Raw genomic sequence first — 16124 nt, forward strand, 5'->3', positions numbered from 1 at the left:
AGACAAAACTGGGTGTCTTGCTGGAAGCTTGAGAGAGAACAGGGGAGTACAGAAAGGGAAAGAAAGTTGGGGTTTGGGCAAAAAGAGCATGCTGGAGATGTCCATCCTCAAGAGGGGAAAGAAACCTGGGAATTGCCTAGTCTGGACAGGGGTAGATCAAGCCCTGGGAGCTGTCCAAAATAGGTTAGAAGTGAGAGGGGGACTTAGAAGAAGAGTTATTAAGGACTAGGGAGTGAGATTGCTCAAGAAGGAGAAAACAATTCCTTGTGCACATTCGTATCTATGGGATTGGTAGTGGATTAGCTCAGAGAACAGTGAAATGCATTCTAATGGCGCTAGTCTTTTCAACTGAGAGAGCAAAACAGTTATGGCTTAGCTGTGTTGGAACCTAGCCTGACATGTTGAGCCACAAGGAATGAAGGGAAGGGAAATGGGACTTGATATACCGCCTTTCTGAGGTTTTTTGCAACTAGTTCAAAGCGGTTTACATATATTCAGGTACTTATTTTGTACCTGGGGCAATGGAGGGTTAAGTGGCTTGCCCAGAGTCACAAGGAGCTGCAGTGGGAATCAAACTCAGTTCCCCAGGATCAAGGTCCACTGCACTAACCACTAGGCTACTCCTCCACTTCTCTGAACTCTAAGCAAGATCCTGATCCTGGAAAAGGTCATGGTATGCATAGGATAGTTTGACTTTGCTCCAGAATTTATTATCTGAATTAAGCCATTAGCTTGAAAGAGGGAGCCAAAAAATGTACATATTCCCTTTTATTGCCTTCTGTTAACGCTGGGAACACAGCTCAGTGCCTCGCTCAGTTCATCACCGGCTCCATACTGATTCCAGAGGTCCCAAACAATGAGTTTACATTAAGATAAGTTGACATTCCTTTTAAGTTAACTGCATTTAAATAAAATGTAAATAAGTATAAAGGGATGTACACTGTGGAATCAGTATGGAGCTGATGATGAATTGAGCGAAGCACTGGGCTGTGTTCCCAGTGTGAAACGAGTTGCTACTAAGGCTTATTCACAGTGGGGCTATATCTACATATTGGAGTGCTTTTGAGAAATTGTACGAATGATATTGTGCACTGGTTTGTAGAGGTATCATATGACTTGTATATTGTGCATTGAATTGGGCCCTTTATTGTGACATTTCTTATACTAGCTGAACAGAAGGCTTTATCTCGCGTCACCTCCATCTGCTCGCCATAACAGAGACCTGGCTATGCCCTGATGACTCCAGTCGCAGCCCTGTGCCATGGCGGTTATCTATTTTCACATACTCCTCGCCCTGCTGGCCGTGGGGGCGGTGTTGGACTACTTCTCTCTCCCTCCTCCAGATTTCAACCCCTTCTTCCACCTCAATCTCACTGTTTTTCCTCCTTTGAAGTCCACTCTATCCGCCTTTTCTCTCCTCTGCCTCTTCGAATAGCGGTCATTTATCGTCCCCCTGATAAGTCCCTTTCATCCTTTCTCAGTGACTTTGACGCCTGGCTTGCCTTCTTCTATGATCCTTCCTCCCCCTCTCTCATCTTTGGTGACTTCAATATTCCTGCTAATGATCCTTCCAACTCTTATATTTCCAAGTTACTCGCTTTAACGTCCTCCTTTAATCTCCAACTATGCTCCACCTCCCCCACTCATCAAAATGGTCACTGTCTTGATCTCATCTTCTCCTCCAACTGTTCACCCTCTAGTTTCCTTGCCTCTGATCTTCCCTCCTCTGATCACCATCTTATAACTTTCACACTTAAATCTTCTCCCTCCCAGTCCCGTCCTATCTTATCTAATTTATCTAGGAATCTTCACAATATTGACCCTTCATCTCTATCCTCCCATGTTTCAAACCTCCTCTCTACTGTGGCACCATCCACATCTGTCAACGAGGCTGTTTCTTCTTACAACAATACTCTATCCTCTGCCTTAGACACTCTTGCACCTTTGATGACCCGCCCTGTAAGGCGTACAAAACCCCAACCTTGGCTGACTTCTAATATCCGCTACCTACGTTCCTGTACCCGCTCCGCCGAACGCCTCTGGCGGAAATCTCGGGCCCTTGCTGATTTCTTACACTTTAAGTTCATGCTGACCTCCTTCCAATCTGCTCTTTTACGTGCCAAACAGGATTATTATATCCAACTGACCAACTCTCTTGGCTCTAATCCTCGACTTCTCTTCACCACATTGAACTCTTTCCTCAAAGTGCCCCCTCCCCCAACTCTCCCTTCATTATCTCCTCAGACCCTTGCTGAATTCTTTCACAAGGTTGAAAAGATAAACCTTGCTTTCTCTACCTCACCACCTCTCTCTCCACTAGTCCGTTCCCCTCTCTCTCCTTCCCCTCATTCCCTTTCCTCCTTTCCTGACTATTACTATTACTATTGAGGAAACTACACTTCTCCTTTCTTCCTCAAAATGTACCACCTGTTCCTCTGATCCCATTCCCACCCACCTTCTTAATGCCATCTCTCCTGCTCCTATTCCTTTTATCTGTCACATTCTCAACCTCTCACTTTCCACTGCGACTGTCCTTGCTGCCTTTAAACATGCTGTGGTCACACCTCTCCTTAAGAAGCCTTCACTCGACCCTACTTGTCCCTCTAATTACCGACCCATCTCCCTCCTTCCTTTTCTCTCCAAATTACTTGAGCGTGCTGTTCACCGCCACTGCCTTGATTTTCTCTCCTCACATGCTATTCTTGACCCACTACAATCTGGTTTTCGCCCTCTCCACTCAACCGAAACTGCGCTTACTAAAGTCTCCAATGACCTATTACTGGCTAAATCCAGAGGTCAATATTCCATCCTCATTCTTCTTGATCTTTCCGCTGCTTTTGACACTGTCGATCACAGCATACTTCTCGATACCCTGTCCTCACTTGGATTCCAGGGCTCTGTCCTTTCCTGGTTCTCTTCCTACCTCTCCCTCCGCACCTTTAGTGTTCACTCTGGTGGATCCTCTTCTACTTCTATCCCTCTGCCTGTCGGCGTACCTCAGGGTTCTGTTCTTGGTCCCCTCCTCTTTTCTATCTACATTTCTTCCCTTGGTTCATTAATCTCATCCCATGGCTTTTCCTACCATCTCTATGCTGATGACTCCCAAATCTACCTTTCTACTCCTGATATCTCACCTTGCATCCAAACCAAAGTTTCAACGTGCTTGTCTGACATTGCTGTCTGGATGTCTCAACGCCACCTGAAATTAAATATGACCAAAACCGAGCTTCTCATTTTCCCCCCCAAACCCACCTCCCCGCTCCCCCCGTTTTCTATTTCTGTTGATGGCTCTCTCATTCTCCCTGTCTCCTCAGCTTGAAACCTTGGGGTCATCTTTGACTCTTCTCTCTCCTTCTCTGCTCATATCCAGCAGATTGCCAAGACCTGTCGTTTCTTTCTTTACAACATCCGTAAAATCCGCCCCTTTCTTTCCGAGCACTCTACCAAAACCCTCATCCAAACCCTTGTCACTTCTCGTTTAGACTACTGCAATCTGCTTTTTGCTGGCCTCCCACTTAGTCACTTCTCCCCTCTCCAGTCGGTTCAAAACTCTGTTGCCCGTCTCATCTTCCGCCAGGGTCGCTTTACTCATACTACCCCTCTCCTCAAGACCCTTCACTGGCTCCCTATCCGTTTTCGCATCCTGTTCAAACTTCTTCTACTAACCTATAAATGTACTCACTCTGCTGCTCCCCAGTATCTTTCCACACTCGTCCTTCCCTACACCCCTTCCCGTGCACTCTGCTCCATGGATAAATCCTTCTTATCTGTTCCCTTCTCCACTACTGCCAACTCCAGACTTCGTGCCTTCTGTCTCGCTGCACCCTACGCCTAGAATAAACTTCCTGAGCCCCTACGTCTTGCCCCATCCTTGGCCACCTTTAAATCTAGACTGAAAGCCCACCTCTTTAACATTGCTTTTGACTCGTAACCACTTGTAACCACTCGCCTCCACCTACCCTCCTCTCTTCCTTCCCGTTCACATTAATTGATTTGATTTGCTTACTTTATTTATTTTTGTCTATTAGATTGTAAGCTCTTTGAGCAGGGACTGTCTTTCTTCTATGTTTGTGCAGCGCTGCGTATGCCTTGTAGCGCTATAGAAATGCTAAATAGTAGTAGTAGTGAATTCAAGCAATGCACACTCATCAAGGATATTATTTATTTTATTTATTTATTACATTTGTACCCCACATTATCCCACCTATTTGCAGGCTCAATGTGGCTTACAGAGTGTTGTTATGACATATTCATAAGAGGATATTATTTATTTTATTTTTGTTAAATTTGTACCCCGCGCTTTCCCACTCATGGCAGGCTCAATGCGGTGGGCAATGGAGGGTTAGGTAGGTGGTAGGACGAAGATATTTGAAGAAAGAGAAGGGGATGTTAAATAGGGTGATGTAGGAGGTGTGATTAGTTGTGTAAGTGGGTAGTGTGGTGATTTGTGTCTTTAGAGGTTCTTTTTGTAGGCTCTGTTGGAGAGATGTGTCTTCAAGGATTTGTGAAAGTTGCTTAGATTGTCCATGGTTTTTAAGGTTGGGGGTAACGCATTCCATAGCTGTGTGCTTCTGTACGAGAAGGTGGTGTTGTATGCTTGTATTTAAGTTTTTATTTTATTACTTTTTTTTATTACTTATTATTTTATTACTTTTGATTGGTGGTATTCTAACTGCTTACTTTGCATTTTTATTTCAGCTTTGTCCCAAGTTTCTGCACACAAACTCTACCAGTCATACCTGGCCCTTCAGTGCCATTGCTGAACTAATAGGTATGTATTTTGCATTATATACTTGTGTTGTATAGAGTGAACACATTAATTATAAACACGTTTACGTTTGTGCAGTAGAAACATGTAGCTATTAGGGTCAACAAAGAAGGTGTAAGTGGAACGTTTTTATTGACTTTCAAGTTATCCTCTCTTCATCCGGTTAGTAAGGAAATGCAGCACTTGTATTGAATTTAAATAGTACCTAGTAGAGAATGACATGGGGACAGGGACCCCCAGAACCCACGGGGACGGGTTGGGGACAGGGACAGATCCCATGGGGACAGAGCGGGGATGGGGAGAGAGACCGTGAGGATGGGGACAAACTTTGTCCCCATGTCACTTTCTACTTTGAAGCCTGTTAATCAACTCGACTGTTGTTTATGTTTGATGCAGACGACAATATTTTTTCTATTTGTAATTTAAACACAACAGTTACACAGCATATTGTTCTTTTTCATCTCAACTATAATAAAAGGCACCGTCAACGTTCTGAAGCTGACTCCCTGGCTTCAAGTGAAGGGTTCGTAAGGATTGTTAGGTTCGTCGCTCTGTCACCATCTCACTCGGCCCCGCCCTCGCGCCTCTGATAGGTCCGCCGCCCTCGACGTCATTGCGTTTTGATGTCCTCGACGTCATCACGTTTCGACGTCGAAGGCGGCGGACCTATCAGAGGTGCGAGGGCGGGGCCGGCAGAGATGGTTAAAGAGCGACGAACCTGATGAAAATTACAAACCCTTCACTTGAAGCCACGGAGTCAGCTTCAGAACGTTGCAGGTGGGTGGCTGGAGGGGAGGGGAGAGGAGGGAAAGAAAGGGGGCAACTACCCTGGAACTGGGAGGGAGGGAGGGAGAGGGGGGAGCAACGATCCTGGAAATGGGTGGGAGGGTGGGCGGCCCCTGTAACTTGGAGGGTAGGCGGCTGGACCCTGGAACTTGGAGGGGGGCCAGGCGCACCCAGAAACTGGGATGGATGGAGGGATGGGGGGGGGGGGGGGACCTTGAAACTGGGAGGGAGGGAGGAGAGGAGGGGGAAAAGACCCTGGAACTGGGTGGGTGCTGTTACTGCATGGCCATTGGGCGTGGCCCCTATGGTGATGGGGATGCTGGTTTCAATGTGATAACCAGTAATGGCAATATAACATACTTTGACCTGAGTAAATGGCTACTTAATGGTGGCATTGCAAAACAAAAACATATCAGTGCTGTAGAGCACAATTTTCTCTTTCAGATGATACTGTTCACAAGCTGATTCAGGCAGACTCTCTTTTTTTATTTATACAACATTTTTATTAATGACACTTCAATAAAATACACGCTTGTCCATTTATATACAGCCTCACAGATACAAATGTTCACAGAGAAAGTTTTTGTTAACCTATTACAGAATGCCAACCACTTTTCACATTTTATCCCCATCCCCCTCTTTGATATGAGGGATGCCCCCATGTCATTTACGCATTGCTTTAGTAGTGACTGTACATGGAATTCTCATACGCATTATGGATCTTAACCTCAGGTAAATATTTGAAATTTTGTGCAGTCAATACAAGAAGCTCCATACAATCATCAATTGTGTGGCTACTATCCTCATCTGCTCGCTGTTACGTGGACATTATGTAAACCATATTCCCTAATAACTATTAAACTGTGTCCTATATAGTCTTTAGACCTTTATTTAGTAAAACTATTGCGAACCTATGACTAAGCAAACAGGTATTCTAACAGCCAGTTTTTCATCAGTCTGTGCACTGTATTGTATCTACCTGTATTCCATCAGATTACACGCAGTTTATGAGTATACATCAACCTTTGGTCTTAAGTGTGACAAACAAACGATTGTCGGCCGTATTGAACATGGTACACAACCCGCATCTTAGTGTTTTCACCTTCCAATTAAACCAATGCTCAAAGGAACTTTTTATAACAAATTAGCAAGTGAACACTCCTTATAATGCTCCCTCCCCCCCCCATCCCTTTATCTCCCCCACTACCCTCTCCCTCCTTGATTCCCATCGAATGTGTGTTAATAAAAATAAGGTCATAAATGTGTATCTTTGACTGCTTCTCGGTTATAACGTGTTAAGTACAAGACTCCGTCCTCTTTGGGTTAATGTGTCTAACATTGTCCCCCAAAGCTTTAGAAAACGCGCCTTACGGCGGCATGAACCTTTAGCCTCCCTTGCTTCCCATGTCATCAGTTGGTGTGTCTGGTTTCGCCAATGCCAATAGTCAGGAGGTTTATCTGAAGTCCAAGATTGTAATATGCATTTTCAGACTCTTTTTTTTAAATAATTGGCTTTGAACTTTGGTACATTTTACCATTTGCGCTGACAGTTCCAACTTTGAAGAGATCCTGCAGGGCGGTTATAGATGCTGGTTAGTTGCAAATCTGGCAGTATTATGTCCAGCACAAGCATAATGCTTGTTCAAAATTTCAAGTCCGTATCTTTGTTTGCATGGAAGTTGTTGCGGTCTGAATATTGGTCCAAATATGTTCCGAAGAGTCGAGACCAATTTTGATGCACACTTTGAGTCAACTTGTTTGACTGGATTTTGCGTCCATAATGTTAAAATGTATTTCATCGGAATTAGCATAAAAAACTATACAGGATTTGAATTTTTTAGCCATTCTTATAAATGTGTTTGGATTTTATTAGACCCCCAAAATGGCATTTTGGTAAATGTTGAGCGCTCTTGGACTGACAACCTTTCAGAAAAGGGGGTCTAGATCTGCAACTATTGCAGTTAGAGACCTCAAATTTTGGGAAACTTCGTTTAACACCTGACTCGCGCAACAGTTAAAATTTGAACAAAATTAGAGACATGATGGTGGGAAGGTTAGACCACTTGGCATGGAATGACTCTTTGGTGCTTGTTCTCTTACCCATGGTACAGCTCCATATTAGACACCGAGGGAGTTAGAAGTTAACTGCATACAGCAGTTTTTGGTTTCTTTCAGTGTGTGAAGGTAAAACATTTTCTCTGTAACTAAGCATAGCAATGCTGAACTGTTTTTTTTGTTTGTTTTTGTGTTTTAATTGCAGATAATGCATATGATCCAGATGTTAATGCCAAGCAGATATGGATAGACAAGACCTTAATAAAGAATATCATCTGCTTGACTTTCATGGATAATGGAAATGGTATGAGTCAAGATAAACTGCACAAAATGCTCAGGTAAGCATCACTTTCAAGTTCTTTCCTAATTCTTTGCAAATGTGAATTTACAGCCTGATGTAATAATTCAACACTAATGAACCTTCTCGACAACATGGGGATCGGTAGTGCAGTAGCTACCTGGTTTAATGGCTTCTAACCCCCCCCCCCCCCCCCCCCCCAGATCTTACCATGTTAAGATGTCTAACCAGTTTTCAACTTCTTGAATGTGAAATGCCTCAAAGCTCTCCATTATCACCTATATTATTATGATGGCTCCGCTTGGGAAGAAACTGGACAAAATGGGATTTAATCCATTTATATATGCTGATGATGCCACTATATAGATATATATAAAATAAGACTTCTCAGAGATACTGGACGAGGTTAAAAATGGTCTGGACCTCGTGGAAAATTGGGCTACAATATTGAAACTTAAACTAAATAAGAGGTAAAACCAAATTCCTTGTTATGTTCAGATCACATAATCCCACCTCTTACCAATATTTCAAAATTGATCAACAAATGTACCCAATTGAAACACAACTAAAAATCTTAGGTATCATTTTTGATAAACATCTAATCTTTTAAAACTTTTAGCAGTCATATCAAAAAGTTTCAAAATTTATGGAAATTGAGAAGGATTAGAGATTATTTCCCCAGACAATCATTTTGTCTTTTAGTACAGTTGTTAATATTGTCCTAGTTAGACTATTGCAATGCAGTTTATGTAGGGTGGAAAAAAAACATCTAAAATTGCTACAGACCACTCAAAACACAGCAGCGAGATTGATATTTAAAAAATCAAAATATGGAAGAGTAACTCCACTGCTTGTAATGTTGCACTGGCTTCCAATTATAGCCAGGTTATTTTTTTAAACTAGCACTCTTATTTTTAAAATACTGTTCGTCATTTCTCCTGAATACGTTCTAGACTTGATTGAGTTATCAACAAGAAATGTGAGTCCAGGAACGAGAGGTTATTTACTACTTCACTTACCCAATTGTAAAAACTTAATTTACAAGACTATTTACACTGCTGGATTTAGCTATTTGGGTTCTAAGTGGTGGAATTCAATACCAAAGGACATAAGTATTGCAAATAACCTTCAGTTCAGAAAAGAATTAAAAACCTACCTTTCCTTGTCAACAGCAGATGAATCCATTAACTGACGGGTTATATCCGCCTACCAGCAGGTGGCGATAGAGAACACTGAAAAACCACAGTGACCTTGGACGGCTAGCCCCTTCTGCCTTCAGTATATCTCTATCTCCCAGCAGGTGTGGACTTCGCTTGATCAGCTTCTGGATTTCTGCCTGGGGTGGCTCCTGTGCTGTGCCAGTAGAGCGGGGGTGTTGTGGCTGGTGGTGCCCACGTTGAAGGCATACTTGGTTTTGTTCCCTGTCCCTGCCTTACCCCATCCCCCCCTCCTCCCGGAGTCCCTCTGTTGCTGCCTGCCTCCAACCTTCCTCACAGTATAAAAAAAAAAAAAAAAAAGGGCACGCTTTTACAGCGTTGCTGTTCTGAGGCTTTCTCCAGAGATTCTGGTTCAGTGCAGCTTGATTGGAGCTCATTGACTCGGTCTTCTGAGGTGAGAGGGTGCCCAGCTCCTCCGGGGGAGGTTCCTGCGGACCGCGTTCTATGCGGGGTAAGTTTTGGTGCGAAGCCGCCATTTTATTTCTAAATTTCCATCCAGTTGGGCGATGGCTGCTGAAGGCGTTAAACGCTGCTCCCACTGTGGTAAACGCAGGTCAGCGGATCTTTGCAGTACGTGCTCCTTAGATGCTCATGCTACAACGGGCATGGCGAGCGGTGATTCTTCCCGCTCGATGGAGCTGGCAGCGGGCGCATTTGAGTCATTCTGTGTCAAGTGGACGAATTTTAAAGGTCGTCCCCACCTCACCATCTCAGATTTTGATGAAATTTGGTACATAGTTTCTTTAGGATAAAAAAAACTAAGCTATGCAAAATTTTAGTTCAAAAGACTAAAAATTGGAGGTTCTAGGGGACCTCAAGTAAAGCGTTGCAAAATGTCGCCTGAGCAAAAATGACATTTTGGGCCAACGTCCAGAAGCTGTAAAACTGGAACTTTTAGTAGTACAAGGGGGATATTTGGAGAACCTGCACTACTTTTAGGGCTTAATGAACTGGCAAAACCCCATGTTCCTAGTCCTCTTACCTTTTGAATGGTTTAGGCTCAAACTTTGCCAAAAAAAAGGCAAAAATCAATTTACAGCGATGTTGAGGCTGCTGTAGTTTCTAAACTAGTTGGCCTTTCAGGTTGATTTTTGGTAGGTGTACTAAATGCATGGCTGTAATGAGGCCTTCCAATTTGCAGCACTTTCCTTCAAGTGGTTGAAAAATTATAAGCGTTCAAAGTTGGTATAAAAAGCATTTTTGCCCATTTTGGTTGGTCCAGTGCCTTCTACTGAACGCGTCTGCGATTGCTACTCTATTTATTTTGTGGCCCCTCGAAAAGGCAGGTCTTTCAGACCGATCCTCGACTTACGAAGAGTCAACGAGGTCCTAAGTGTGCGACACTTTCGCATGGAAACCCTGCACTCCGTCATTGCGGCGGTACAGCCAGGAGAGTTTCTCAGTCTCTGGACCCGAAGGAAGCGTATTTGCACATGCCTATTTGGCCTCCGCATCAGCGGTTTCTTTGGTTTGCGGTTTTGGGCCAACATTTCTAGTTTCAGGCCTTGCCTTTTGGCCTAGCCACAGCTCTCCGTGCCTTTTCCAAGGTGATGGTGTTGGTAGCTGCCTTTCTCAGGCGAGAGGGTGTCAGAGTTTACCTGTATCTCGACGACTGGCTCATCGGGGCGGATTCGGCAGACGAGAGCCGTCTCGCCATGACCAGAGTGATAACGGTTCTTCAGACTCTGGGCTGGGTGATCAATTTGCCCAAAAGTCACCTGACCCCCTCTCAGTCTCTCAAGTATTTGAGGGTCCGGTTCGACATGGCCTCAGGGTTCGTCTTCCTCCCTGATCTCAGGTGATGCAAGCTTCAGAATCAGGTCCGTCTGCTCCTGTGGATGCCTCGCCCTCGAGCTTGGGACTTTGTTCAGCTCCTGGGGTTGATGTCGGCCATCATGGAGGTGGTTCCCTGGGCGACAGCTCACTTGAGGTTGCTGCAGATTGCTCTGCTCCAGCAATGGTCTCTGATTTCCCAGGAATACCAATGCAGACTAACGTGGTTCCCTGCGGACTGGCACAGTATGGATTGGTGGCTCTCCGACTGGAGGCTGCGACTGGGAAGGCCACTCGCACTTCCTTCTTGGTGCCTGGTGATAATGGATGCTAGCCTTTTGGGCTGGGGAGCTCATTGACAGGGAAGCTATGCTCAGGGTCAGTGGACACTGGTGGAAGCGGGATGGTCCATCAATCACTGGGAACTGAGAGTGATATTCCAGGCTCTTCTAGCCTTCCACACGACTCTGGAGGGGCTTCCTGTCCGAGTTCTGTCAGACAACTCGACAGCGGTGGCCTACATCAATCGCCAGGGTGACACTCTGTACTGGGCCCTGGCCGCGGAGGCTGCTCAGATTTTCCAATGGGCCAAGCTCCATTTGCATCTGCCGTCCACAGCTCACATAGCAGGTCTGAGCAACGTGCAAGCCGATTTCCTCAGCAGGCATCAATTCGACCCGGCGGAATGGGAACTGGCAGAAGTTTTTCTTCAGATTTGTGCCAAATGGGGGACTCCCGGATTGGATCTAATGGCGTCAAGGTCAAACGCCAAAGTCCTTCGCTTTTTCAGCAGAAGGAGAGTTCCTCGCTCGGCGGGGTTGGATGCACTGGCCCTCGGGCCTCCTGTATGTGTTCCCGCCTTGGCCTTTGATCGGGCGAGTCCTACTGCAGATTCGACTGCACCGAGGATTGGTGATTCTCATCGCTCCAGATTGGCTAGGGTGTACGTGGTACGCGGATCTCCATCGGATGCTGGTGGAGGCTCCACTTACCTTTGCCTCTGGTGCCGAACCTGTTGGTTCAGGGTCCAGTCACTATGGAGGATCCCTACCAATTTGGTCTTACGGCCTGGCTCTTGAGAGGGCGCAATTGAGAGACAAGGGCTACTCTAACAAGGTCATCTCCATTCTCTTGCAGGCCCGCAAGCGGTCTACCTCCACAGCTTATGCACGGATCTGGCGCAAGTTTGAGGCGTGGTGTATTTCAAAAGCGGTCACACCGCTGGCTACAGTCTCGTCAGTCCTGGACTTTTTGCAGGACGGCTTACAATTCCTTTCATGTTCAAGTGGCAGTGTTGACATGCTTCCAAGGGAAAGTCTTTGACTTGTCCCTTTCTGCTCATTCAGACTTTGTCTGATTTCTCAGAAGGGCGCTTCGGCTCCGTCCTCCTGTGCGGTCGCCATGTCCGGCCTGGAACCTAGGGCTGGTGTTGAAGGCGCTTCAGTGTTCGCCTTTCGAGCCGCTTTAGCGAGCTTCTGAGAAGGATGTGACTCTCAAGACAGTCTTTTTGGTGGCCATGACATCGGCTAGACGCGTATCTGAGCTTCAGGCGCTTTCCTGTCGGGCTCCTTTTCTACAGTGCTCGGAGTCCGGGGTTACGGGACGTACAGTGCCGTCCTTCCTGCCTAAGGTGGTTTCAGGGTTTCACCTGAACCAGCCCATTTTTCTACCTTTCTTTTCTACGGAGGACTTTCTGGATCCCTTTGGGCAATTGTGTCTTTTGGATGTCCGCAGGGCTCTGTTGCTGTATCTACAGATGTCAAATGACTTCAGGACTTCGGATCACCTTTTTGTATTGTTGATAGGTCCTCGGTGCGAGTGTTCGGCATCTAAGGCCACTATAGCCCGTTGGCTCAGGGAAGTCATTTTTTCTGCGTATCTGCTTTCAGGTCGGTCTCCGCCTGAAGTGTTTAAAGCACATTCCACGAGAGCGATTTCCTCCTCGTGGGCTTAAACGGGTGTCTTTTCTCTTCAAGAGATCTGTCGTGCGGCTACTTGGGCTTCTCAGCTCTCGTTTGTACGACATTACAGACTGGATGTTGCTGTGAAGCAGGACGCGCATTTTGGAGCGCAAGTGCTTGCTCGTGGAGTTGCCTGTTCCCACCCTACTTAGGGTGTCCTTTTGTACATCCCATCAGTTAATGGATTCATCTGTTGATGACAAGGAAGGGAAAATTAGGTTCTTACCTTGGTACTTTTCTTTCCTTTAGTCACAGCGGATGAATCCATGATCCCTCCCTGTCTGACTTTGTTTTTGTTGTTCAGATCCTTCATGCAGATATTGTATCTCATTGAGAGGAGTTGAAGATCAGTTCTCAGAATTTCTACATGCTGTTCTGTTGCAGGAGGTTGAGAACGTCCCTCCTTTGTTTGGTTATTTCTCTGGTTCTGGGGCGTTTGTTCACTGTGAGGAAAGTTTACGTTATTTTACCTTTCTTTCTCACTGCTTTGGAAGTTTCATATACTGAAGGCAGAAGGGGCTAGTCGTCCAAGGTCACTGTGGTTTTTCATTGTTCTCTACCTGCTGGTAGGCGGATATAACCCATCAGTTAATGGATTCATCTGCTGTGACTAAAGGAAAGAAAATTACCAAGGTAAGAACCTAATTTTCCCTTTTAAGAAATTGTACGGTTAATTGTATATATTACTGATGTTTTAAACACTGATATGTAATTTTATAACTAAATTATAATTTTTTTCTAACTCTTAATTGAAAGCCACATTGAACTGAAACTTGTTTTTGGATAATTGTAGGATATAAGAATGAATGAATAAATAAATGTGTGCTGTGGAATCTGGCATGTGCAAGCACCTATTACATATTGCAGGTCCCTTTGCATGAAATAGGACCCATTTCTCAGCATCAGCTCAACCGTTCTGCATGAGTGGATTGTTTACCATCCTACCAGCAGGTAAAGGTAGAGAAAAGACTGACCTTTACTAATGACATAACCGGTAATAAGCTGTGGTGCCCCCCTGGAAGATTCCAGTATTTTTTTTGTACCTTCAGCAGGTGGTAGGTTGCTGTTTGGTGCCCCTGAGTCCAAGGCCTAGCTCCCCACTTTGCTGGTCGTGGCCACACAGTGTGGTTGAGCCTTAGACTTATGGATTTCTTCCGTGCCTAGATGAGCGTGGAGTTTAGCTCCACAGCCAGCATTTCGTACTTCATAGTGCTATTGGCTGTAGCTTTGGGCTTGGTCCCCTGGAACTTTGCCCACAGGGTGTGGGTCCCCATCCCCCCACCCCTGCCTTGCCTGGCTCCCCTGTGGGATGGACTTCCCCTGGGCTCCTCTGCAACCTGAGGTGCCTTTTTTGTGGAGCCTGTCCACCCTTTCCTGTATAGGGAATAGAGCTGTTTTTTGCTGCTTCTGCAGCTTTCAGAGCTGTGATTTTGAACAAACACAACCAAGTCCTGTTGTCTTTGACGGGAACTGCAGCCTCCTGTAGCTCTTTCTTTATCTGTGTGAATTGAGGGAGAAGACAGGATTCTAATTGTCATTTTGTCCCGGCAGGAACAGTGTATAGGAGCAGTGTACCCATTTTAAACTGAAGGGGGGGGAAGGCAGTACATGCACAGTGTTCACCGAGTGAAAGGCAGACATATTAAGATTTTCACACTATAAAGATAATCCATTGACTTTTTGTTATGGATGACTGTGACTCTTTACATTTTGTAGTTCCTTTTCCTTTCCAATTTGTGTTTGTCTGTAAACCGCCCTGCACTGCCTGCCAGATACGGTGATATGGTAAATTTGATTAAAGTAAACTAGTCTTCACGGCTTCTGGCTGTGAAGGCTGTGCTTTGTGGGCCGTTAACATTAGCTCCTGAGGGGTCTGAGTGGTAGTCTAGTGGTTAGTGCAGTGGCCTGTAAACCAAGGTACCCAGGTTCAAATCCCACTATAGTTCTTTCAAAGGGCATGCAGCTAGCCAGGCCAACTTTTCCAAGTCGGCACTTTTGAAAAACCTGGGTATTGCAGGGGGAGTGTGAGGAATATACCTTCTTTGGGACCATGAAATGGCTGGAGTAACTGTCTAGGTCACACTGCCTTGCACAAGGCTCTCGGCTGCATCATGGTAGCGAAGTGGTAAGATCCAGGGGGCCCTCTTCAAGGCGCCAGAGTTCTGGCCCACCTCTATGCTTTTGCTCCAGAGGAGGTGGCAAAGTATTATTGTTCCCCCCAAATGGAGACCCTGGTGGTAGTAGTACCACAATAAAAATGTGGAGTAGCAGCTTTGCTTTGCCTTTTCGGTATGAGTGGTAGGCGGCTATCTTCAGGGGCTATGTTGCGCGGGCCATGCTGCCATGTTTGCGGTAGCTCCTAGAGTCACTGGAGGTGGCTTGCTTGAAGTCTGGCGTCGCATTCTTGATGGACGTTCTTTATGATCTGGTCTGCCTTGCTTCCCGCTCAGTGGCCGTTTCGGTGGTGGGACACCAGTAGCTGTGGTTTTTGAGCCAGTTACCTTTTAAGGGGTACTTGCTCTTTGGCGAGGACCTCAATAAGTTGGTAAAGGATATGGGGAAGGCACATCATCTTAGACTTCCTACTTTTCGTCAGAAGGGGTGCAGTGCACCGCAGCTCCTAAGCTTTCCAAAGGGTGGGTTGTTTATGATCAGCGAGGCACTCCTCTGCACGGGGGAGGGGGCGATCAGAGCAGGCCATTCAGGCAGGGATCCTTTTGTGCTCCTCGCAAGTCTGGTGCCGCTAGCTCCTCTGAGGGAGTGGCAGCTGCCTGGCCTGCCTAATGAGGGTTTGCCAGTTCCCTTGATGGTCCCGGTGGGGGGCAGGCTATCTCTTTGAGGAAAGGTGGACCCCTATCACCTTGGATCAGTGGGTCCTGGAGGTGATAGAGAGGGGGTACATCTTGGAGTTCGCCCGTCCATTTCCCAATGCTTTCATGGTCTCCCAAGGTGGATCTGCTCTGAAGCGGCAAGCGGTTCCTCACTCTTCAGCGTCTTTGCACTCTCGTAGCAGTGGAGCTTGTGCCACTGGCAGAGCACAGTCAGGGCCATATTCTGTCTATTTTGTGGTCTCAAAGAAAGGGGGGCCCTTTTCTTGCCCATTCTGGACCTCGAAGGGGTGAATGCTTGCCTGCGGGTTCAGCATCGCCCCGTTGTAGATTTCCATTGGAAGTATTTGCGCTTCTGTGTGCAGGGGTACATTTTCAGTTCTGAGCTTTGCCTTTTGGCCTGGCTACAGCACCACATGCCTTTTCCAAGTTTATGGT

The 16124-nt window shown here is 46.0% G+C and overlaps 1 protein-coding gene across 1 annotated transcript in view; it reads left to right on the plus strand.

The window, feature by feature from the left end:
- Nucleotides 1-16124, plus strand: part of MORC3 (MORC family CW-type zinc finger 3) — a 192008-nt gene that overhangs the window by 25429 nt on the left and 150455 nt on the right. The window contains exons 2-3 of the mRNA XM_030202213.1: nucleotides 4699-4771; nucleotides 7815-7947. Of these exons, the coding sequence (XP_030058073.1) occupies nucleotides 4699-4771; nucleotides 7815-7947 (206 nt within the window). The remainder of the gene's footprint in view (nucleotides 1-4698; nucleotides 4772-7814; nucleotides 7948-16124) is intronic.

This window comes from Microcaecilia unicolor, chromosome 4 (genome assembly GCF_901765095.1).
Source record: "Microcaecilia unicolor chromosome 4, aMicUni1.1, whole genome shotgun sequence".
NCBI classification, from domain to species: domain Eukaryota; kingdom Metazoa; phylum Chordata; class Amphibia; order Gymnophiona; family Siphonopidae; genus Microcaecilia; species Microcaecilia unicolor.